The following is a 24,593-nucleotide window of genomic DNA, read 5'->3' as shown; positions in this document are numbered from 1 at the left end:
TAGTATAACATACCTGAAACACTAACACATCAACTCTTGCTATATAGTCAGAATGCTGGATCAGGACGTGCATGCATACACCCAGTGATCTTATCTTACATTGTATTTTGAGTCCTGGTAAAGTAAATGAATAAGTTGCCTTTGAGGACTCAGTCAGCTTTCTCCATGAGGGCCCAAAAGAGAATAATCCAGCAAATACTCCATTTACCTTCCTAAACTAACCCTGTTCATAAAGTTATATGGCTAATTATTTTGATTGTGATTTTTATTTTATAATTTGACCTATGATGTGCAGGCACGTACGGACTCACTCTAAAAACCGTGAACATAAGAATCAGTCTACATATTCCATGCTAAGGTAACTCAGGTGGGTTCATGGAAATCACAGAATGTAAAAGAAATAATCAACATATCTTTCTTCTTTTATCAAATATCTTTTAATCTTGTTTTCTGAAGAGCCAGGCCTAGCAGTGGGAGAGGCTAAAGCATTGGTTGTAGCTAGATGATTGTGTATGTTTCACCTTCAAATGTAGGGGAAAGAAGGGGCTGGAAAATAAAGGAGGTAGCACTTAATGGACAAAGCCAGTGAAAAGTTTCTGTGGTCAAAGAAAATATCTATGCTTAATATCTTTTGAAAATTATTTACAAAGCTCTTATGAATGTTAGAAGTAGCACAGTTTCTTTAAAAATTTACTAAACTGCCACCCTCCTCTATAAGCTTTGAGTTTCTGAAACACTCTGTTTTTATCATTAATTTCCACATTGGCCTTGTTATCTTTTTCATCCCAGTACTGTATAAGATTTCCAACCCTTGGGGAAAAGTTCCTTATTGTAAATGCCTTAGTTGTCTCTACATTTTTTTCTATTTTGAAGGTCAGTAGATCTCAAAGAGGTCTATGAGAGTTGGGCCTCACATGGTCAATGCACTCTGAAATTGCATGCTAACTTCTGTCACATAAATACATACATGTTTTTCCAGGCAGTTTTTCCACTGACATCATCAGATTCTCAAAGAGGTTCAAGGGCAAAAAAATTTAAATACAACTCTTCTTATGTAGGTGAGGGTTGCCACACATGTGATAAAACCCTTTAATATATTTTGTCTGCCATATATTCATTTGTGTTTTCTTGCTGCCTTCCGAATCACAGAATGCTAGAGGTGGATAGAATGTTTTAAGTCATGGAGTCCATTGTCCTTACAAAAAAGATAATTGACACCAAACAGGTTATGTAACTTTCTTGGAGTTATTAAATTAACAAATAGCAGAAATAGGGAGGAAAAAAATGTCTCCACATTCACAGGCTGATTCTGCTTTTGATATCAGTAAAGAACCAGGCAGGACAAAGGTAAACTGCATAGGAAGATTTCCTGCCAATTATGACTTGCCCCATTTTGCTTATGAGAATATCATCACCACTGTTTTCCATATTACCATTATCTTCTCTCCAGAGACTCATATGTTGGCCCACAGCAAATAGATTTAATCCTAATCATTTTCTCTCTTTTCTCTCCCCTCCCCAGTATATAAATAATCTGTAACCAAGACCAAAGGTGTCCACTTAGAGACAGAGCCCAGCATGTTTTATTTAACATATTTATAAGCTTAACCATCAAAAAACAGTGTTCTAACCTGGATGTCATAGATAGTGAAGGGAGACTGGTCTCTCAGAATGAAAGACCCAGGCACATTCATTCCAGTCTTGTAGAGCTTATTATTTACATAGACAGAATATTCAGTGACAACACCATTTGGGTTTGAAGGAGATGTCCAGATGACACATACAGCTGTACTGTTGATGATGACAACCTCTGGAGGAAGCATGCCCTGAGGCTCTAGAATTAAAGGAAGAAACTGAATAAACTCCAGCTGTCTCTGAAAAAGCACTTGTTAAACTCAATGCAGATTAGTATTTAGGTTTAGCAAAAGGTTCGTTGCTTATCTGCTTTTCTCTGATGAAGTTATCACAGTCTGTAGTCCTCTGTAAATTGGCTTATTATACTCTCAGTTAGAAACCGTAAGAATTGGTGGTAAAATGCTTTATACCACCAGCATAGTGCTAATCTTCAATACTATGTGACCAGTGGGATATGATGATAAATTATTCACCCATCTGCAGCACTAACACATATCTATTATTTGTCTCCTTTTCCCATTCCTTCACTCCATACCTCCCAGGGAAAAAAAAAAGGAAAGAAAATTTGCTCCTTAAGCAAAAAATAAAACTCAAATACATTGAGGCTGAGGCTGGTGGGAATGTAAAAAATCATTTGATGTTACTAGCTTGTAACTCAAGCAATATGAAGCAATAATGCAATATTGTCCATTTGTAAATGATTTTGAATGTTGATTACCATAGGTAATGATGAAATCTAACATTAGGAAAAAAATCTTGCTTGGCGTTAAATTACACAATTATTCAAGCATGTCAGAAATAACTATGCAAAGACCTATTTTTATCATAAGAACCCATCTTAACTAGTTGAAAAATTGTCCTTGTGATCCATTCTATTTTATAAACAAAAGGTGTCGACCTTTGGCACCACAAAGGGAAATGGGTTCCACACTTAAAGTGCTCTGCTAATGACCTGGAACACTTGCTTGGGAGGTAATGATATTATAATGTTTATAATGAGACTTTATAAAGCCAAAAAGATTAGAAAGACCATTCCAAACACATTTCAGATTCACAAGTTGCTTCCCTTGCTTCCTCCCCTTGCTAACTGGCTTAGAAATGAGTCATAGGCAATTTTTCTCAGTGGCTGAACTTCCACCTACCATTTCTGGTGACTCAGGGAGAGCCCTCACTGTGTCTGGCTGCCGTTTTGAAAAGCATACTGCTTCTGAGAGCAAATCTTAAAAAAAATGTTCCTAAATGTCACCATTTATTGATGTGAACACAGCTCCAAACTCAGCATACACTGAAAAGAACAGGAACAAACTGGGCTAATATCCCATTATTAGAGCCTTGGGCTGCTCTCTCTAAGGGACCGCGTATTGATTTGCCACTTGACGACAGCGAGCACTTAAGCATTTTAGTCCCAACCCCCCTTCCTCCAACACCGGAAATTTTATAATGGAGGGACGACTGATCTCAGCCTCTGCAAGAATCAATCAATTTCATTTGCATCTCTGAAGCCAAGTGCCCCTTGAAATCTAGACTCACCCCCATCGAAAGTGGTTGCGTGCAGTACTTCACCACTGATGCTGTGGACTCCATTGAAGACAGAGATAAAAATCTGATACTCCGTGTTTGGATTTAAGTGGCTGATGACATGAGAGTTTACATCTGGGAGGATTTTGAGAGATTCATTTGAGGTAGCAGAACTCCAAAAAAGTGTATAATATTCAACATCACCTTGTAGGTCTTGAAAGGCTGTTAACAATAAATGCAGGATACTGTAAATGTGGCTGATCTAAAAGGGCCTCAGGGGAAAAGACAGAGGATAAACTTTATCGTCAGCTGTGTCTACAAGGGGAAAATGGAACACTTATGGACACTTTTTTTATGGTGGCATTGTTTTTATTTTATTAACAAAGTTGATTTTCTTCCCCTCAATCCATGATTAATTACACAGAGACTTATCTTTATAGGAAAATAAACTTCTAAATTTCTTTTAAATATTTTAGCTATGTTACTTACAGTTATTCAACTAATCTTCAAAACTTTAATATAACAGTTACAAAAGGAAACTAAGAGTAAAATAAAGTATTCAAAACACGGAACATCTTCCATTTCTAAGTAACATCATCCTTGAGAGAAGTCTATGCTAATACAAAACAGGGTATTTTCTGACACAGATTCTAGAACTTGAGGCATTTTTAAAATTGCTAAATGCTACCTAAAAGAATGTTAGACAGATATCCTGTTATGTACACTGTTGATGAAGTAGACTGATAACAACATGCTCTCCTTAAGGATTTGCTCAGTAGGATCCTGGGATGATATTTGAATTTTTCTCAACGTTCTCATTCTTTTCTCAGTTCACTGTGTTTCTATGATGTAGACAAATGTTTAAAAGGTGCCAAAATCAATCACTTACTGTCTCACAAATATAACTCATTAATTCCCCAACCATCATCCTTTCAAAGACCGGTTTACTGTTTCCTTTTTCTGCTTTTACCCGATTTCTCCTTCTTTGCCCTAAGTTCTGCTTCTCATTACCTTTCTACAATGATGCTTGGTGGGAATGCAAGCTGGTACAGCCACTTTGGAAAACCGTATGGAGGTTCCTCAAGAAGTTAAAAATAGAGCTACCCTATGACCCAGCAATTGCACTACTGGGTATTTACCCCAAAGATACAAATGTAGTGAAAAGAAGGGGCACCTGCACCCCAATGTTTATAGCAGCAGTGTTCGCAATAGCCAAACTGTGGAAGGAGCCGAGATGCCCTTCAACAGATGAATGGATAAAGATGTTCATATATACAATGAAATATTACTGAGTCATCAGAAAGGATGAATATCTACCATCTGCATTGATATGGATGGAACTGGAGGGTATTATGCTAAGTGAAATAAGTCAATCAGAGAAACAATTGTATACGGTTTCACTCATACGTGGAACATAAGGAATAGCACAGAGGACCAGAGGGGAAGGGAGGGAAAACTGAATGGGAAGAAGTCAGAGAAGGAGACAAACCATGAGAGACTCTTGGCTCCAAGAAACAAACAGGGTTGCAGACGGGTGGGGGTGGGGCATTAAGGAGGGCATGTGATCTGAGGAGCACAGGGTATTTATGCAACCAATGAATCATTGAACACTACATCAAAAACTAATGATGTACTATATGTTGGCTAATGGAATTTAAATAAAAAAATAAAGTACATAGATTTTAGCTACAAAAATACAAAAAGAAAAAAGAAACAAGAAATAAAAATAGAAAGAAGCCATAAAACAGCTGTATTTTGGGGGGCAGAGCAAGATGGCGGAGGAGTAGGAGACCTAGATTTCGTCTGGTCTCAGGAATTCAGCTGAATAGGGATCAAACCATTCTGAACACCTACGAACTCAACAGGAGATCAAACAGGAGAGTAGCAACAACTCTCTGAACAGAGAAGCGACCACTTACTGGAAGGTAGGGCGTGCGGAGAAGTGAATCCGAGGCGATATTCGGGAGGATAGACGGCGGTGGAGGGGCCTCCGCCGGCCGCTTCTGGCAAGTGATAGAGCCGCGGAGCACAAAATCGGACCTTTTAGAACTTGACTCGCTGCAGTGGCTAAGCGGGGGGTGGAATCCTCCCGGGACAGTGTGGTCTCAGGACCCTTGGGGTCACAGAGAGACCGGGGGTGCCTGAGTGCGCCAGAGCTCCCAGGTATCAGGGCGGGTAAGCTGGCTGCAGAGACGGAGCAGAGTCGCGGGCTCTCAACTCGGGGTTGCCATAAACTGTGATCCGCGGCCCAGTCGGGGCACGGCTCCTCCAGCAGGGACCCAACAAGCGGCAGATCCGGGGAGACTCCCCTCCTTCCCGGGGAGGAGCGGCGCGGGAACGCACTGCAGGGATCTGCTGGGTTTGGAGACTCCGCGCGGGGTCGGGTGCCAGAGATAGCAACGCTCGATCACAGGCCGGGTGAGCACGGAGTGCGGCCAGAGACCGGGGACACGGAAGTGACTGCTTTTCTCTGGGGGCACACTGAGGAGCGGGGCCCCGAGTTCTCAGCTCCTCCGGGTGGAGATTGGGAGGCCACCATTTCTGCCCTGGTCCTCCAAAGCTGGACCGAGAGCTTGCAGGGAACAAAAGCTCCTGAGAGCAAACCAGAGCAGCTTCCTTAGCCCGGACAGACAAGGGCGGGGGCAATTCCGCCCCCGGCAAAGACATTTGGAAACCACAGCAACAGGCCCCTCCCCTAGAAGATCAGCACAAACAGCCAGCAAGCCAAGACCAAGTTGATCGATCAAGGAGAATGGGAGAACTCCAGCGCTAGGGGAATACTGCACATAGATTCATGGCTTTTTTTTTTTTTTACCATGATTCATTATTTCATCAAAGTTAATTCTTGTTGACTGTTTTTTTTATTTTTCTTTTTCCCTTTTTCAACCAACATCTTATCAATCCCTTTTTAAAAAAAAATTTTATTTTTCATTTTTAGAGTCATATTTTATCCCTTCATAGTAGTTACCCTTATTTTTGGCATATATATATAAGTTGTTCTCTCTTTATTTTGAGGTACAGTTTCTTCTAACAGATCAAAATATACCCTAAATCACTAGTATATGGCTTTGTTCTAGTCTCCTGCCTGATCACATTCTCTCCCTTTTTCCTTTTTTTTTTTTCTTAAATCTTCTTTCCTTTTTCAAACAACTTATCTTACCAAGTCCTTTTATAAAATCTTTTATAATTTTCATCTTTACAGTCATCTTCCATCCCTTCATTGTATCAAACCCTTATTTTGTACATATATGTCTTTCTTCCTTTAAAATTTTAGGACGCACTTTTTTCTAACAGACCAAAATACGCCCAAAATCTAGTGTGTGGCACTGATCTATGCACTAGCCTGATCATATTTGATCATATTCTGCTTTTTTTGTATTGTTTTGTTTTTGTTTTTATCTTTTTTTTTTTTCCTCTTTCTTTTTTCTTTCTTTCCCTTTCTTTTCCCCTGGTTTCAGGTCTTTTCTGATTTGTTTAGAGTATATTTGCTGGGGACGTTGTAAACCTGTTAGCATTTTGTTCTCTCATTCATCTATTCTCCTCTGGACAGAATGACAAGACGAAAGAAATCACCTCAGCAAAAAGAACAAGAGGTAGTACCGTCAGCCAGGGACCTACTCAATACGGACATAAGTACGATGTCGGACCTAGAGTTCAGAATCATGACTTTAAAGATACTAGCTGGACTTGAGAAAAGCGTGGAAGTTATTAGAGAAACCCTTTCTGGAGAAATAAAAGAACTAAAATCTAACCAAATCGAAATCAAAAAGGCTATTGATGAGGTGCAATCAAAAATGGGGGCACTAAATGCTAGGATAAATGAGGCAGAAGAGAGAATCAGTGATATAGAAGACCAAATGATGGAAATAAAGAGGCTGAGGAAAAAGAGAGAGAAACAACTACAGGATCACGAGGGCAGAATTCGAGAGATAAGTGATACGATAAGATGAAACAACATTAGAATAATTGGGATCCCAGAAGAAGAAGAGAGAGAGAGAGGGGCAGAAGGTATACTGGAGCAAATTATAGCAGAGAACTTCCCTAATGTGAGGAAGGAAACAGGCATTAAAATCCAGGAGGCACAGAGAACCCCTCTCAAAATCAATAATAATAGGTCAACACCCCGACATCTAATAGTAAAACTTACGAGTCTCAGAGACAAAGAGAAAATCCTGAAAGCAGCTCGGGAGAAGAGATATGTAACCTACAATGGTAGAAACATTAGATTGGCAACACACCTATCCACAGAGACCTGGCAGGCCAGAAAGGACTGGCAAGATATCTTCAGAGCACTAAACGAGAAAAATATGCAGCCAAGAATACTATACCCAGCTAGGCTATCATTGAAAATAGAAGGAGAGATAAAAAGCTTCCAGAACAAACAAAAACTAAAGGAATTTGCAAACACGAAACCAGCCCTCCAAGAAATATTGAAAGGGGTCCTCTAAGCAAAGAGAGAACCTAAAAGCAGCAAAGAGCAGAAACGAACACAGACAACAGACAGTTAACAGTCACCTTACAGGTAATACAATGGCACTAAATTCATACCTTTCAATAGTTACCCTGAATGTAAATGGGCTAAATGCCCCAATCAAAAGACACAGGCTATCAGATTGGATTAAAAAACAAGACCCATCAATATGCTGTCTGCAAGAGACTCATTTTAGACCCAAAGACACCCCCAGATTGAAAGTGAGGGGGTGGAAAACCATTTACCATGCTAATGGACACCAAAAAAAGCTGGGGTGGCAATCCTTATATCAGACAAACTAGATTTTAAAACAAAGACTGTAATAAGAGATGAGGAAGGACACTCTATCCTACTTAAAGGGTCTATCCAACAAGAAGATCTAACAATTGTAAATATCTATGCCCCGAACATGGGAGCAGCCAATTACATAAGGCAATTAATAACAAAAGCAGAGAAACACATTGACAACAATACAATAATAGTGTGGGACTTTAACACCCCCCTGACTGAAATGGACAGATCATCTAAGCAAAAGATCAACAAGGAAATAGACTTTAAATGACACACTGGACCAAATGGACTTCACAGATATATTCAGAACATTCCATCCCAAAGCAACGGAATACACATTCTTCTCTAGTGCCCATGGAACATTTTCCAGAATTGATCACATCCTAGGTCACAAATCAGGTCTCAATTGGTACCAAAAGATTGGGATCATTCCCTGCATATTTTCAGACCACAATGCTTTGAAAATAGAACTCAACCACAAGAGGAAAGTCGGAAAGAACTCAAATACATGGAGGCTAAAGAGCATCCTACTAAAGAATGAATGGGTCAACCAAGAAATTAAAGAGAATTAAAAAAATTCATGGAAACCAATGAAAATGAAAACACAACTGTTCAAAATCTTTGGGATACAGCAAAGGCAGTCCTGAGAGGAAAGTATATAGCAATACAAGCCTTTCTCAAGAAACAAGAATGGTCTCAAATACACAACCTAACCCTACTCCTAAAGGAGCTGGAGAAAGAACAGCAAATAAAGCCTAAACCCAGCAGGAGAAGAGAAATCATAAAGATCAGAGCAGAAATCAATGAACTAGAAACCAAAAGAACAGTAGAACAGATCAACGAACCTAGGAGCTGGTTCTTTGAAAGAATTAACAAGATTGATAAACCCCTGGCCAGACTGATCAAAAAGAAAAGAGAAATGACCCAAATCAACAAAATCATGAATGAAAGAGGAGAGATCACAGCCAACACCAAAGAAATACAAACAATTAAAAGAACATATTATGAGCAACTCTATGCCAACAAATTAGATAACCTGGAAGAAATGGGTGCATTCCTAGAGATGTATCAACTACCAAAATTGAACCAGGAAGAAATAGAAAACCTGAACAGACCTATAACCACTAAGGAAATTGAAGCAGTCATCAAAAATCTCCCAACAAACAAAAGCCCAGGGCCAGATGGCTTCCCAGGGGAATTCTACCAAACATTTAAAGAAGAATTAATACCTATTCTCCTGAAACTGTTCCAAAAAATAGAAATGGAAGGGAAACTTCCAAACTCATTTTATGAGGGCAGCATTACCTTGATCCCAAAACCAGACAAAGACCCCATCAAAAAAGAGAATTACAGACCAATATCCTTGATGAACATGGATGCAAAAATTCTCACCAAAATACTAGCCAATAGGATCCAACAGTACATTAAAAGGATTATTCACCATGACCAAGTGGGATTTATTCCTGGGCTGCAAGGCTGGTTCAACATCCGCAAATCAATCAACATGATACAATACATTAACAAAAGAAAGAACAAGAATCATATGATCCTCTCAATAGATGCAGAAAAAGCATTTGACAAAGTACAGCATCCTTTCTTGATCAAAACTCTTCAGAGTATAGGGATAGAGGGTATATACCTCAATATCATAAAAGCCATCTATGAAAAACCTACAGCGAATATCATTCTCAATGGGGAAAGGCTGAGAGCTTTTCCCCTAAGGTCAGGAACGCGGCAGGGATGTCCACTCTCACCACTGCTATTCAACATAGTATTAGAAGTCCTAGCCACAGCAATAAGACAACAAAAAGAAATCAAAGGCATCCAAATCGGCAAAGAGGAAGTCAAACTCTCACTCTTTGCAGATGATATGATACTGTATGTGGAAAACCCAAAAGACTCCACCCCAAAACTGCTAGAACTCATAAAGGAATTCAGTCAAGTAGCAGGCTATAAAATCAATGCACAGAAATCAGTGGCATTCCTATACACCAACAACAAGACAGAAGAGAGACAAATCAAGGAGTCGATCCCATTTACAATTGCACCCAAAACCATAAGATACCTAGGAATAAATTTAACCAAAGAGGCAAAGGATCTGTACTCAGAAAACTATAAAACACTCATGAAAGAAATTGAAGAAGACACAAAGAAATGGAAAAACGTTCCATGCTCATGGTTTGGGAGAATCAACATTGTGAAGATGTCAATGCTACCTAGAGCAATCTACACATTCAATGCAATCCCCATCAAAATACCATCCACTTTTTTCAAAGAAATGGAACAAATAATCCTAAAATTTGTATGGAACCAGAAGAGACCCAGAATACCCAGAGGAATACTGAAAAAGAAAAGCAAAGCTGGGGGCATCACAATTCCGGACTTCCAGCTCTATTACAAAGTTGTCATCATCAAGACAGTATGGTACTGGCACAAAAACAGACACATAGATCAATGGAACAGAATCGAGAGCCCAGAAATGGACCCTCAACTCTATGGTCAACTTATTTTTGACAAAGCAGGAAAGAATGTCCAATGGCAAAAAGACAGTCTCTTCAACAAATGGTGTTGGGAAAATTGGACAGCCACATGCAGAAGAATGAAACTGGACCATTTCCTTACACCACACACAAAAATAGACTCCAAATGGTTGAAAGACCTAAACGTGAGACATGAGTCCATCAACATACTAAAGGAGATCACAGGCAACAACCTCTTTGACCTCAGCTGCAGCAACTTCTTCCTAGAAACATAGCCAAAGGCAGGCGGAGCCAGGGCAAAAATGAACTATTGGGATTTCATCAAGATAAAAAGCTTTTGCACAGCAAAAGAAACAGTCCACAAAACCAAAAGACAACTGACAGAATGGGAGAAGATATTTGCAAATGACATATCAGATAAAGGGCTAGTATCCAAAATCTATAAAGAACTTATCAAACTCAACACCCAAATAACAAATAATCCAATCAAGAAATGGGCAGAAGACGTGAACAGACATTTTTCCAAAGAAGACATCCAAATGGCCAACAGACACATGAAAAAGTGCTCAACATTGCTCGGCATCAGGGAAATCCAAATCAAAATCTCAAGGAGATACCACCTCACACCCGTCAGAGTGGCTAAACTTAACAAGTCAGGAAACAACAGATGTTGGTGGGGATGCAGAGTAAGGGGAACCCTCCTACACTGTTGGTGGGAATGCAAGCTGGTGCAGCCACTCTGGAAAACAGTATGGAGGTTCCTCAAACAGTTGAAAATAGAGCTACCATACAATTCAGCAATTGCACTACTGGGTATTTACCGCAAAGATACAAATGTAGGGATCCGAAGGGGTACGCGCACCCCGATGTTTATAGCAGCAATGTCCACAATAGCCAAACTGTGGAAAGAGCCAAGATGTCCATCGACAGATGAATGGATAAAGAAGAAGTGGTATATATATACACAATGGAATATTATGCAGCCATCAAAAGGAAAGAGATCTTGCCATTTGCAACGACGTGGATGGAACTGGAGGGTGTTATGCTGAGTGAAATAAGTCAATCAGAGAAAGACATGTATCATATGACCTCACTGATATGAGGAATTCTTAATCTCAGGAAACAAACTGAGGGTTGCTGGAGTGGAGGGGGGTGGAAGGGATGGGGTGGCTGGGTGATAGACATTGGGGAGGGTATGTGCTATGGCGAGTGCTGTGAATTGTGCAAGACTGTTGAATCACAGATTTGTACCTCTGAAACAAGTAATGCAATATATGTTAAGAAAAAAAAAAGAAGAAGATAGCAGGAAGGGAAGAATGAAGGGGGGGGAAATCGGAGGGGGAGATGAACCATGAGAGACAATGGACTCTGAAAAACAAACTGAGTGTTCTAGAGGGGAGGGGGGTGGGGGGATGGGTAGCCTGGTGATGGGTATTAAAGAGGGCACATTCTGCGTGAGCACTGGGTGTTATGCACAAACAATGAAACATGGAACACTACATCCAAAACTAATGATGTAATGTATGGTGATTTACATAACAATAAAAAAGAATTCCTCCTATTAGTGAAGTCATATGATACATGTCTTTCTCTGATTGACTTATTTCACTCAGCATAACACTCTCCAGTTCCAGCCACGTCATTGCAAATGGCAAAAATTTTATTCCTTTTGATGGCTGCATAATATTCCATTGTATATATATACCACATCTTCTTTATCCATTCATCTGTCGATGGACATCTTGGCTCTTTCCACAGTTTGGCTATTGTGGACATTGCTGCTATAAACGTCGGGGTGCACGTACCCCTTCGGATCCCTACATTTGTATCTTTGCGGTAAACACCCAGTAGTGCAATTGCTGGATCATATGGTAGCTCTATTTTGAACTTTTGAAGAACCTCCATACTGTTTTCCAGAGTTATATTTCCATTTTTTAAAAGAGAAAATCATTAAGTCACAAGGCTTCTTCATAGCATGAGACAGGGAAAACATTGTTTAGAACCTTCAAAAGCAGATTTGTGTGTGTGTGTGTGTGTGTGTGTGTGTGTATTGCTTCTATGAGAATGAGATGGAAGTTTTAGAAAACATTTGCATTGTGTTAAAAATAACAAAGGGGAGACATGCCTTTATGAAAAAGAAGCCTCTATGAAACATGTACCTATAAGCATGAAAAGACAGATATGAAGACAAAGATGATAAGTGATCTTGTTAAATAAGACAGCAAGGAAACATAAAAAGCAATGGCAGAATTCAAATCTGCACGGAAAGTAGACAAAAGCAGATGAAAAGTACATAGTAGGAAAGAATAAAGAGGAAAATGACTAAGAAGAAATCAATGAAAGTCAGAATTATATATATTGAGGACAGAGAATAAAATATCTAAACAACCTGAAAAATAAATGGAATAAATAATCATTAATATAAAATGCCCCATGAAACCTGACCCAAATAAAGGTTTATGTCCATAAATTGAATTGATTAATATAGTTTTGATCAAAATAATGGCAATATATCCAAACTCAGACATATCATGGAACATTATAACATTTCAAAGGTAAGCTAAGCATTAAAAGATCATCTACAAAGGAGAAAAAGTCAGGCAAGTTTCAGACTTCTCATCCAGAACACCAAATTTTGACAGACAATGGAACAATTTCATCAGGTTTTGAGGGAAAAATTTTGATACAAGAATTTCATACAAATCTAAGTCATTATTTATGTGCAAATACAACAGAAAGACTTTCTTATTTAGGAATAAAGTTAAATATATATATATACACACACACATATATATAACTAATTAAGAGTAATTAATTTATTTAATTTATTTAACTTTAATGGTAAAATTTTCCCAATAATGTTATCCAGAAGATAAAAAAGGTGAATCAAGATCCAGAATGCAAGATTGTGAAAATTTAGGAATTGATAATAAAAACTGAAACTATTTAGAGAAAATAATTATGTAAAAATAATTATATTATAATTTATAAACCAAACATTGAAAATGGCAGGTGAGAAGGTCAAGGAAAGTAACAGTACAGGGGTGGGAGAAATGAGGTGGCTGGGTGATGGACATTGGGGAGGGTATGTGCTGTGGTGAGCACCGTGTATTATGTAAGACTGATGAATCCCAGATCAGTACCCCTGAAACAAACAACACATCATCTGTTAATTAAAAAAATAGAAAGGCACCTGGGTGGCTCAGTCATTAAGCGTCTGCCTTAAGCTCAGGTCATGATCCCAGCGTCCTGGGATCAAGCCCCGCATTGGGCTGCCTGCTCAGCAGGAAGCCTGTTTCTCCCTCCCCCACTCCCCCTGCTTGTGCTCCCTCTCTCGCTGTGTCTCTCTCTGTCAAATAAATAAATAAAATCTTAAAAAAAAAGAAAGTCATGAAAACAAAAGGGAAAGATAGCACTAACCCACCAATAGCATTAATAGGACAAATAACAATTTAACTTTAGAAATCACTACAGAAGATAAAAGTTAGGAATCACCAACATCCATGTCTTTTCTCTTTTTGTCAAATAGCCAGAATATATTTTCTGGGCTCCTTACATCTGGTGGTAAGGTCATGTGACCAGTTTATGCTATTTTTAGAGCAACTGACCATCTCTGATTTTCTTTAGTTTTCCCACCTGTAGGACTTCAAGGCCCAAGGGTACAGTGGATCTACTAGATGGAAGGAGCCAAGTCCTTAAGTGACCCCAGAGAGTTTAGAAGGGGTAAGGAAGAGTTACAAAAACCTCAGATTTATGGTTTTGGTTTTGTGTGAATCCCATCACATAAATAGAAAACACAGGAGTAGTTCTCAGATGGAGGATTTGATACTTGTTTCACTCGAGACTTCTTGAATTTGAAGTGTTTTTCTGGCAACCAGGTGGACTTAGAAATTAAAGTGTGAATATCTGAGTTAGAGTTATATGATTTGGAGCTGTACATGCTAGCTTGTGTTTGAAACAACAAGAAAAAATGAGGATTTCCTATGAGGTTAAATTTGCTCAGATATTCTAATCCTATGATGTACAACCCATATTTTGTAGATCACATAAATTTATCTGAGTAAAGGTATTGCTCTAACTCTAGCATATCAATCAGGTCAACCTCAGTGAGTTGAAGAAGAAGGTTATAACCTGTGGACAAAATTTTTGCTATTAAATGCCATTTTGGGCAGTAATCTCTATATAGAGATTCAGAAATGTGATCTTAGCTGCAGCAGATTCTCAAATATACAACAGTCCCCTCTCCTTTGTAATAGATTCCCAAGTAATTCAAAGCAGTTGTTAGGTGGGCTAGCTGAAAGTCCTCTTGCTAAAGCACTTCGATGATGCTCTTTGCATGCTGTTGGATTATTTTTAGAGATTGCTATTAAAGATTTTTATTTATTTATTTGACAGAGAGACAGAGAGAGAGAGAATGCACAGCAGAGGGAGAAGCAGGCTCCCCGCTGAGCAGAGAGCCTGATGTGGGGCTCGATCCCAGGAAGGTAAACACTTAACCACTGAGCCATCCAGGCACTCCTAGAAATCTCTAGGAGTTGATTTGATTGATACTATTAGTATCAATTATGTCCTCTAGATTTTTAGCATATACATTAGGGTCAGCCAAGGTGGTCCATGGGCAATATTTAGCCTCTAGGCCAAATGTGGCCTGCTACCTGTTTATATATATTCTGCAAACTAAGCATGGTTTTTACATTTTTTTAATGGCTGGGAAAAAAAAAAGAAGAGTAGTATTTTGTGACATTTGAAAATTATATGAAAATTTTATCTCAATGTCCATAATAAACTATTCCTGGAACATAGCCATGCTTGTGTAAGTGTTGTCTCTTGCTGTTTTTGTGCTACAATGGCAAAGTTGAGCGGTTCCAACACCGACTATATATAGCCTGCAAAGCCTGAAGTATTTACTATCTGGCTTTTTAGAAAAATGTCTGTGGCCTGATCTAGAGCAATTATAGCAAACCACTCCATTCAACAGGTGTCCAAATTTGTCTAGGATTGAATTCTTTAGCCACATCTCTCATTAGCAGGCTCACTGGGAGGAGGTAATTTTGTTCAAATGTAAAAACTTGGAAGGATCCCATTAAGGTTATTTTATAATAGAAGTGTGTCTTGCTCACAGATTCTCAAATCAGTGTTCAGTATCCCAAGTTCTATGATGCAGAACTCTGTGTCATTAACTGAATACTTCTTGGAAAATGTGAGGAACCAAAACCACTTCTTGCAGAGTGCCTGGCCGGCTCAGTCGGTAGAGCATGGGACTCTTGATCTCTGGGTTGTGAGTTTGAGTGCTATGTTAGCGGTAGAGTTTACTTAACAAAAAATTTTTTTAAAAAATCAAACTACTTCTTGAGAAAATTCATTACTCTGCAAGAGAGTAAAATTTCTCACATCAAGAAGTGGAAGATTCTCTTGGACAGTGATCCAAGCCAGCCTCCTTATTTTTCCCAAAGATGTCTCATGCCTTCTATCTTGTTTATGCATCAGTCAGAAACAAATAACTATATTTAGGAATTTCCCCTTCCCCCAGCTACTTTAGTCTTTCACTGTGTTCCAAGTCTTATCAATAGCCTGCCAGAGAAAATTGTATTTAAAGGAAATTGTATATGAGATGTATTAATTATTCATCATTCTATATTTAGCAATGGAAATAGGATAGATAACTCCTCCTTAAATGAACTGATATGGGCAAACAGGGAATGAGAGAGTTAACTGAGCTGTGGTAACCAAGAAGCCCTGATATAAAGTGACTTAAATAAAATAGATGTTAATTTACATCTCACATACTAGCCCCAAAGTGACTGAATCAGATGGTGTTCCATTTCAACAACCCAGGTTCCTTCTCTTATGTGGCTTTGGATCTCTTAGGGTGTCGTCTGTGCCTGCAGAGATGAAATTGAGAAAACTGCCATGTCTACATTCCAGTCCAGGGAATTTATGAAGAGAGAACAGGAAGGCACATAGCTAATGTTTTGTGATTATGACACCGAAAGACATACATCATTTCTTTTCACATTTTATTGGCACAAATACTAGCACAAGGCCACAGCTAACTCCAAGGCTGGTAAGTGTAGTCTCTAAGTTGATGGGCATGGGGAACACCACCACCTCAAGGGGAAGGAGGTGGGGAAATAATACTATGCAATGGTTGGTAGTTCTACCTTTTAGTCAAGTCAGGTCATTATAAAGTGACATCTATTCTTTGTCTATCTTCAACTCATGGTAGAAATGTTTTTATCTGAATGCCATGCCCAAATTTTTAATAGAAATGGCTTCCGAATTATTTTTTTTTTGTATTTTGTATAACTGCTGTTGAAAACACTGTCAACATTTTAGAGACAGAGTAATACTTTATACCAATACTAAATGATTACTAAGTTCTAAACATATATGATCTCATTTCATCCCTATCACAACATTTTAAGGCAGTTATTATTATCCCCGGATGTTGGATTAGGAAACTAGGATTTAGTGAGGTTAAGTGGCTTGCTTTAGTCATAGTGTTAAAAAATACTGAAACTGGGATCCAAACTCAAGTTTCCCTGATTCCAAAGTTTATTTTTTAAATCATCCCTTCATAAGGCTTCATAGAATTTTGTCATTTTTCTAGTTAGGAGAACTTGAAACAGTGAGAATAGATGGAATCACCCACAGGAGAATTGGAGTGTGAAAAAGATACTCAGGAAAGAACTTTGAGAAAAGTCTGTATTTAGGGAATAAGGAGAAGGAGTAGTTGTTTGACACAGGTTGGAGCATTTCGATGAGGAGGGGTCATGACAGGACCCACCATGCAGAGAAACAGAATGGGATGGCATAGAGAAGAGAACGCTGGGTTGGGTCATGAGGTAAGAAGGACTTCAGGAGGACCATGTCAGTAGACCATGAGGGAAGGTCAGACTACAACAGATGCACAAGTGAACCAAAGGACAGCCCAAGGAAAAGGCAAATACAGCTTATTTGCTTTGATAACTGGAGTAATGGGAAGAGAAGTAAGGAACAAGGTGTGCCAACAATGGTGGGTGCTTTTTAAAAGGGCTGACATTGAAATTATTGATATGTATTGCCACCCAAAGAAGATAAATTCAGACAAAGTCAGAAATTCTTCTAGTTACAAAATCTGGTGCTTTCTGATTAAGAGATCAAGATGAGGTAGAGGCCTTTTGTGTGGATTTAAACTTACTCTCTTAACGGTGACACCTTCATACTTTATGAATATTCCAGAGAGTTCACTAAGATATTATAATGCAGGAATTATGTCATTCATCACTGTAGTAACAGTGCCCAGGACAAACAAAGTCATAAATAAATATCTGTGGGAGAAAGGAAGGAGGCGAAATAGAGAGAGAGAGGTGGAAGAGAAAATGAGAAAGAGGAGAGACAGGAGAAAAAGAGGAAGGAGAGAGAGAGGGAGGAAGATGTGACACAAGATGCAAACACCTAAAGGTTGGGGGGAGGTCTTGATGGATGGTAAAGTGAACAGCGTTTGGATGATTTTTCATTTCCCCTTCTTCAGCACCTTCCTCTCTCACTACCTCCAGGGTTTTCTTGCTCTGTTCTGGCCCTGGATGATCTTGTTAGTGAGGCAACCTCAGGAGAGGTATTGCCTTTCCACTGCATTCCCTCATGGGCATTTTCTTATTAGGCTGTTTATTTATTTATTTTAAAATATTTTATTTATTTATTTTAGAGAGAGACAGAGATTTGTTTATTTGAGAGAGAGAGTGGGCAGGGGCAGAGGGAGAGAGAGAATCTCAAGCCAACTTCGTGCTGAGCGTAGAGCACAACGTAGCGGGGCTCTATCTCAGGACCCTGAGATCAAGACTTGAGCTGAAACCAAGAGTTGGATGCTCAACTGACTGTGCCACGCAGGTCCCCTGAGGCTGTTGATTTTAAAGTGAGCATTCAAAATGGGGAGGATCTTAATAAATCACTCAACGAAGTGTTAATAACCATTAAGGCTAAATGCATGAGGAACACCTGAAAATTGAATGTCTCAGCCCTTAGTTTGAATTTGGGAAGTTCTGCTTCCTCGCTGTAATGTTAAATGAGTCACAAAGTGCCAGTTTCTATCTTACAGGGCTTTTCTGAGAATTGTATGAATAACTGAAGCAAAGGTATTTTTGTATTCCTTTTTATAAAAATGTGATTGTTTTCACTAATATAATTTATCTTCATGGTATTTCACTTAGGCTGAAATATTCTCTTTTATTATATTTAACAGGGATAAGAACCTCCTATCTGTATAGGGACCAGGAAGATAGAAGTGTGTGACCTGTCTAGGGGAAGCCATTACTCAGCGCCAACTGATAATATTCCTTCTGCAATGTGGGAGTAGTTTCACTCCATCATTTGATTTTTCAAATCAATCCCCAAATCATCACCTTTATGTGAAATCGTCTGATTGTTAAATGTTGGCAAAATATTATTTAAGAAAAATACCATAGCCAAAACAGTGTAGGGGGGATGGAGGAAGTAAACATGGTCCATGTGCTGCCAGTTTACAGTATGAACCCTAAAAATGAACTGAAGGAATGCAGGGATGCTTTTACCTCACATGACATCACACAGCGATACAAAATTTAAAATGGGTGCTTCTAAAATGTTCAATAACATTCCTGCTAATCTGTGGTTAAAAATTTACCAGAAATATGCAGCTATCAAAATGGTGTATCCATGGGGAGATCATAGTTAAGAGAGAATATGTGTTTTTTTAAATACATTTTATGTTTTTTTGAAAGGCAATTTTTAATAAGTAAATATTTATAAATGTATCCAATTGACTTTCATCCTACAGTTTTGTGCCTTCTAGCATGTTCAACAATGTGCCAAACGTATCCCAAAAGTCAAGGAAACAACCTAAATTAAAATAGCAAAAAATAGGTGGCCCTATCACAGAGGAGTAACTAGTTAATTTACTTAGGCTAGCAGGTTGCACGAAGGAAGAAAATGATAATGAAACAAGCTTTCGGAGAGTTGACCCTCTTCTGAGAGTTAACCTTTGTGCTCACAAATAGTTATCTGAAATATTTCTAAGGTATGAATGGAAATAACAGCAGATTGCATTACCTACATCCCGAAGGTCAGAGGTTCAGATTACCAAGGTAATGAAACTTCAGCGAGATGCTGCAGATCTATTAAGTTTGTCAGTTTTTATAAGCACGCTTACTTCAGGCATGCAATTATAATGTAAAGGACCTATATTGGCAAAATTCAGCGGCTGGATCTTAACAGCAGTATTCAAATGTCAGATGAGGGGGAGGACATCCACCTTTATGAGCAGGCTTTTAAGATGAATCAGGTGGTGAGGGTAAAGTAGAGAGGAAAGAGAAATGAGTGAAAATATATTATACATAAAAATCCATCTCCAGATAAAAACTTTGTATTTTTCCCAGAGGTGTCTCAGAGTGTAATCATAAGCATCAATTAACTTCCATTCTTCCATTTAAATGGCTTAAGAGATCCCAATAGAGGTGACACAGATTATTAGAAACCTGCAACCTTATACAAACCCTAGGATGATAGTCTTCTGTAAAAATGGGTTATTTAGTGGCAACATAGATCAACAGAACCAGTACAGATTTTAATTTAGTGTTAATGTCACCTAATCCTGGTTTTAATTCGCAATTGATAAAATATAACATGGAGGCAAATTCACTCAGATGTTCTAAATGGAAAAGGAAGCACGTCTTAGGCTGTAACAAAACTCAAAGGCTGGATGAAAATCATGGGGTTACTATGCCCCAGCCAAGGGTAGTTTTTCATCTTTCTGTGTAACCTGTAGATGATTACTCTAGCAGGTACAGTTTTCTTTCATAAGACAAACATTTTACTTGGGGATTTCTGAATCAGATATTTCTCAATATTTGGTAATATTCTAGCTAGTTTTAATTCAACTATTTGCCAGATCTCAAATGGTACTTCTAAGAATGGTTACAACATATATTTCCATGATAAATCCAGTGTTGTTTTCTAATTGTGATAATGGATCACTATAAAATAACAGTTCTGCTGTTAAACGCTATTCTGCTGACCAACGAGATCTGAAATTTCAGTTTTTTGTTTCTAAAGTTGCAGGAGCAGATTAGATCCATCTGTGAGCTCTTCTAACTACCCATAAAGGTATGTTCTGAATGGGGTCAGGGCGAGCCCCCTGCATCATTGAAGCAAGCCCAGTGGTGATGTCCAGGCTCCATTTTCCTGTGTCAAGCTGGAATTCTGTCTACACCCAGCACTGAAGATGATTCACTCAGAAAAATTCCTCACATGACTGCATCCTAATCAATGGTTCTTGCTAATAAGTGCTGAGTTACAAGATGGGGGGCGGAACTTTCTGTGGGAAAGTGCACAGTATTACATTCTATCAAATTAATATGTGGACATTTGTAGTACAACTGGCTGCTGTGACAGAAACTACATCCCCAACCAAAAGGAATGGAAGAGAGAGAGAAGGCCCAGGAAGGATGTCAAGTAGGGAGAGAGAGTCTGACTCTGAAGAATACACAAGCATCTCAGCTTTTCGTTGTTTTTTTTTTGTTTTGTTTTGTTTTGTTTTGTTTAATGCATCCATTTAAAATTCATTCTGGTATAATACGCTAAGGGGAACTAGAGACATGAGAAGCTTACTTACTTGGTTTAGCCCATGTCACATCTATGGCCGTGTGGTTAACAACAGTTACGGTGAGATTGGCTCCCCTCTCTGGAAGGCCAGCTAATGTTGTCACGGTAGCTCCTTGGCTCGGTGAGAAACCCACGCTGTTGTGTACAAACACCTTATACTCGTAAGTTGTAAACCTGAAAGGTCGTTTTTTAAAAAAGTCATTATCAATTTCTCTTTTATGGAAGACAAAACACACACATTTCTTTTTCCTTACAAAATACAGGATTTCCCTTTTTAATCCCTTCAAAATGCACAATTTTCTGTTTCTCCCTACAAAAGAGAATTATCTTCTTTTTCCTCCCTACACACAAAAAAAACACATAACTATTTTTGTGGCTCTGGAGCCTTCACCAAAGTGGCAGGGAAAATATTTCATTAGGAATACTAAAGCAAATACCCGCTATGTAAAACAAATGTGGTTTATCGTTTTCTCACTCTTATTGTTTTTGGAAGTGGGAAGGATTACAGCTCAATTCAAGATGCAATTACAAATCTGGCAACCTGCCAGTGTTCTATCTGAATTTGATCCACACAGTTTTATGCTCTTCTTTTGGGAAACTCATCCATTTTCACATATCAGAATCCCTCATCACCATTTTCTTCCTACACCTTATCCTTCCTTCCTATAATCTCATTGGAAGACAGATAAACCCCTAAATTAAATCGTAACTGTGACCGAAGGGTACAATGTTCTCCTGCCGAGAGTTGTGCTACAGCAAGCTACATTTTGCCATCATGTGAACATATTTACTTGAGTCAGTACAGTGGAAACTGAATATTGCTTTGCAGAAGGAGAAAACTGGACATGGTGATGTGATATGATGAGGACTTTCCAAGTCATATATTAAATCAACGATAGAGTAAAGCCATCAGTGTTTTTTTTTTTTTTTATCATTTTTGGCTCTTTCAGGCAGAAGACTATCATGCTTTCTTTATTTGGTTCAAAAATGCCCAGATAGGAAAATGCTATTTATAGACACAGTCAGAATTTGCATAGACAATTGCTTAGTCCACGACATTTGCTTAAAACATGTTGCACAACACATCACTATCCCCGGGGACATCCAGTACTCAGCGCAAATGCTGGCCTCAGATCATCATCACCTTCTTTGGGTTTATGATGTCATCCAAGTTAACTTGCATCCAGTGCAGGGCCCACGGACCGTGTCTCGATAAGTCACAACTGATCAGGCTTGACAAAGGGAGGATGCCATTTGCAGGATTGTGCCAAATAATTCCGTCAGGATTCTCACAGCATTTTGCTACCACCTATGTTGAAGTCTGCTTCTACTGCTTGCTGAAGTCAACTTGTTTCTCACTCATGGTCCAAAGATATTTTGCTGGGCTCTGCCTCAGCCACATGTAAGGTGTTTCTCTGTTGTAGTCATAGGTAAGGACTCAGTGATTTATTTGAGGCTTTTTACCTATTTCCCCCCAAATAAGTACTAGCATCAGATTTTCTACATTTGTTTGCTTTACCCTTTCTTCTTGTGCTTTGTTTTCTTTCTTTTTTTCTGCTTTGTATGCTGTAATGGGTTGAATTGTGTGCCCCCCCCCCCACAACTGATATGTTTAAATCCCAATCCCTGGTACCTGTGAACGTGAACTTATTTGGAAATAGGAATTTTGCAGATGTAGTCAAGTTGAGATCATACTAGGTTCAGGAAAGCCCTAAATGCAATGGACTGATGTCTTTATAAAAACAAACAGAGGAAAATTTTGATGCAGAGACACACAGAGGGAGAAGACAGCCATGTGAAGACAGGGGCAGAGATTGAAGTTATACCGCCACAAGCCAAGCAACAACTGGCCACCAGAAGTTGGAACAGGCAAGAAACAACTTTTCTCCAGAGACTGAAGGAAGCATGACCCTGACAACACCTTGATTTTGGACTTTCAGCCTCCAGAAGTGTGAGATAATACATTTCTATTGTTTTATGTCGCCCAGTTTGTTCCTAGCAGCCGGAGGAAGCCACTACAGATGCTTTTCGGCAAGTGCCAACTAGTCAACATGACCAAGACAACTGAAAGATAATAATAGCATTTACTTAGTAGTTAATATGTTTCAGGGATTTTCCACATGGATTAACTCACTTGTTCCTCACAATTACCCTACAAGGTGCTATTATAACACCTATTTTGAAAATGAGGAAAATCAGGCTCAAAGAGTTAAATAACTTGTCCAACTTGTCAATCTGGTAAGTGGGACAGTGCAGATTCAAACCCAGTCTAATTCTAGAGCTGGCTCTTTTAACCACGATGCAATGCTGCCACCATAATAATGATGGTGATGATAACAGTAATAATCATCATAAGGATAATCTGATCTGTCAACACTTGGATGATGTCATATCACTGCGGCTTGACCTTTGAATTATTTTTCTAGCGCTGAGGATAGATTTTTGCTTACATATCCAAACAGTCTTGCCAAATCTCCTCTGTAACCACTTGTATGAATTTGAAAGATGGTGAGTTGGGGTTAAGCAGTTAGCAAGTCTGTGACAATGGGATGAAACAAAAGCTAATGGCTCTCTTGGTAATTGAACCAGTGACCCTGGCTTCAATAACTTTCTCCCTGGGTGAAATTATTTTAATTGTGTTTTACTTCATAAAACGGCTTAAAACAAATTTAGCTAGAGTCTGGATCCCTAGTCTTCTCTCCTACAATAGTTGAATTTTTCTTCCACATGTCTATGCTATTACACATTTAGTAATCTTTATGGCTTTAAAGTGATACCATTTGTGTGGTTCTTCTCTGCAAGTGTAATTAACATCGTAAACAACTTCTGTAGGGCCTTTAAGCTATTCCATCATAATTTACCTGTCATGAAATATACAATTTATATCTACACAGAAGAAATTGAGGCCATATAGATAATTGGAGGGCCTGTTTCCAAAGTAATATGAAAATTTTTGAGCGAGACAAGGCTGTAGAGTTTTTCCACTTCAAATAATAAAATACCTGCTACATTTTACAGATAAGAAAACTGAGACCCTGGGAAGTTAAGTGGCTTTGCCTAAGATTATACAACTGGTTAAGATGACTAAGCAAGTTTCTAGGCTCCTCATTTCTAATCTTAAATTCTTTCCACTATTCATTATTTTATTTAAATGAGAAATGAATAGGCATTTAACTTGATGTCATGCATCTGTCTTTTGCATTTTCTTTAACTTTCAAATGGTTAAGTTAAAATTTTAAGGCTATAAAATCTTGAATTCTCTTAAATGAAATACTAAAATACATCATTTTCATTGCATCCAAAGTCTAATCTTTATGTTAGTCAGTATATATACTTATGACTATATGTGTCAGTTTATATTTTGCCACTTCATGTCAAAAAAGAATATATGTATTAATGTGCTTAAAGCGTTTTTTTTCTTTTCCATCTACTCAAGATATGCTGGTTTTTAGATGGACTGAGGTGTTGATTATTGACATCAAATGTGACATTCCATTTAGTTAATAATAAAAGGATACTTTTAAAAGAAAAATGCTAGACTGATTGACATCATATCTTCATGCAAAACTTATGTATATCAA

At 38.5% G+C, this 24,593-nt stretch overlaps 1 protein-coding gene across 1 annotated transcript in view; it reads right to left on the bottom strand.

Moving 5' to 3' along the window:
* The window catches only part of USH2A (usherin), a 717,806-nt gene that overhangs the window by 211,545 nt on the left and 481,668 nt on the right, over nt 1-24,593 (bottom strand). Inside the window, exons 43-45 of the mRNA XM_027612135.2 lie at nt 21,023-21,186; nt 3,166-3,375; nt 1,632-1,834 (exon numbers count right to left, since the gene is read on the bottom strand). Of these exons, the coding sequence (XP_027467936.2) occupies nt 1,632-1,834; nt 3,166-3,375; nt 21,023-21,186 (577 nt within the window). The remainder of the gene's footprint in view (nt 1-1,631; nt 1,835-3,165; nt 3,376-21,022; nt 21,187-24,593) is intronic.

This window comes from Zalophus californianus, chromosome 10 (genome assembly GCF_009762305.2).
Source record: "Zalophus californianus isolate mZalCal1 chromosome 10, mZalCal1.pri.v2, whole genome shotgun sequence".
In the NCBI taxonomy this organism is placed as follows: domain Eukaryota; kingdom Metazoa; phylum Chordata; class Mammalia; order Carnivora; family Otariidae; genus Zalophus; species Zalophus californianus.
This window is presented reverse-complemented; position numbering and strand designations above follow the sequence as displayed.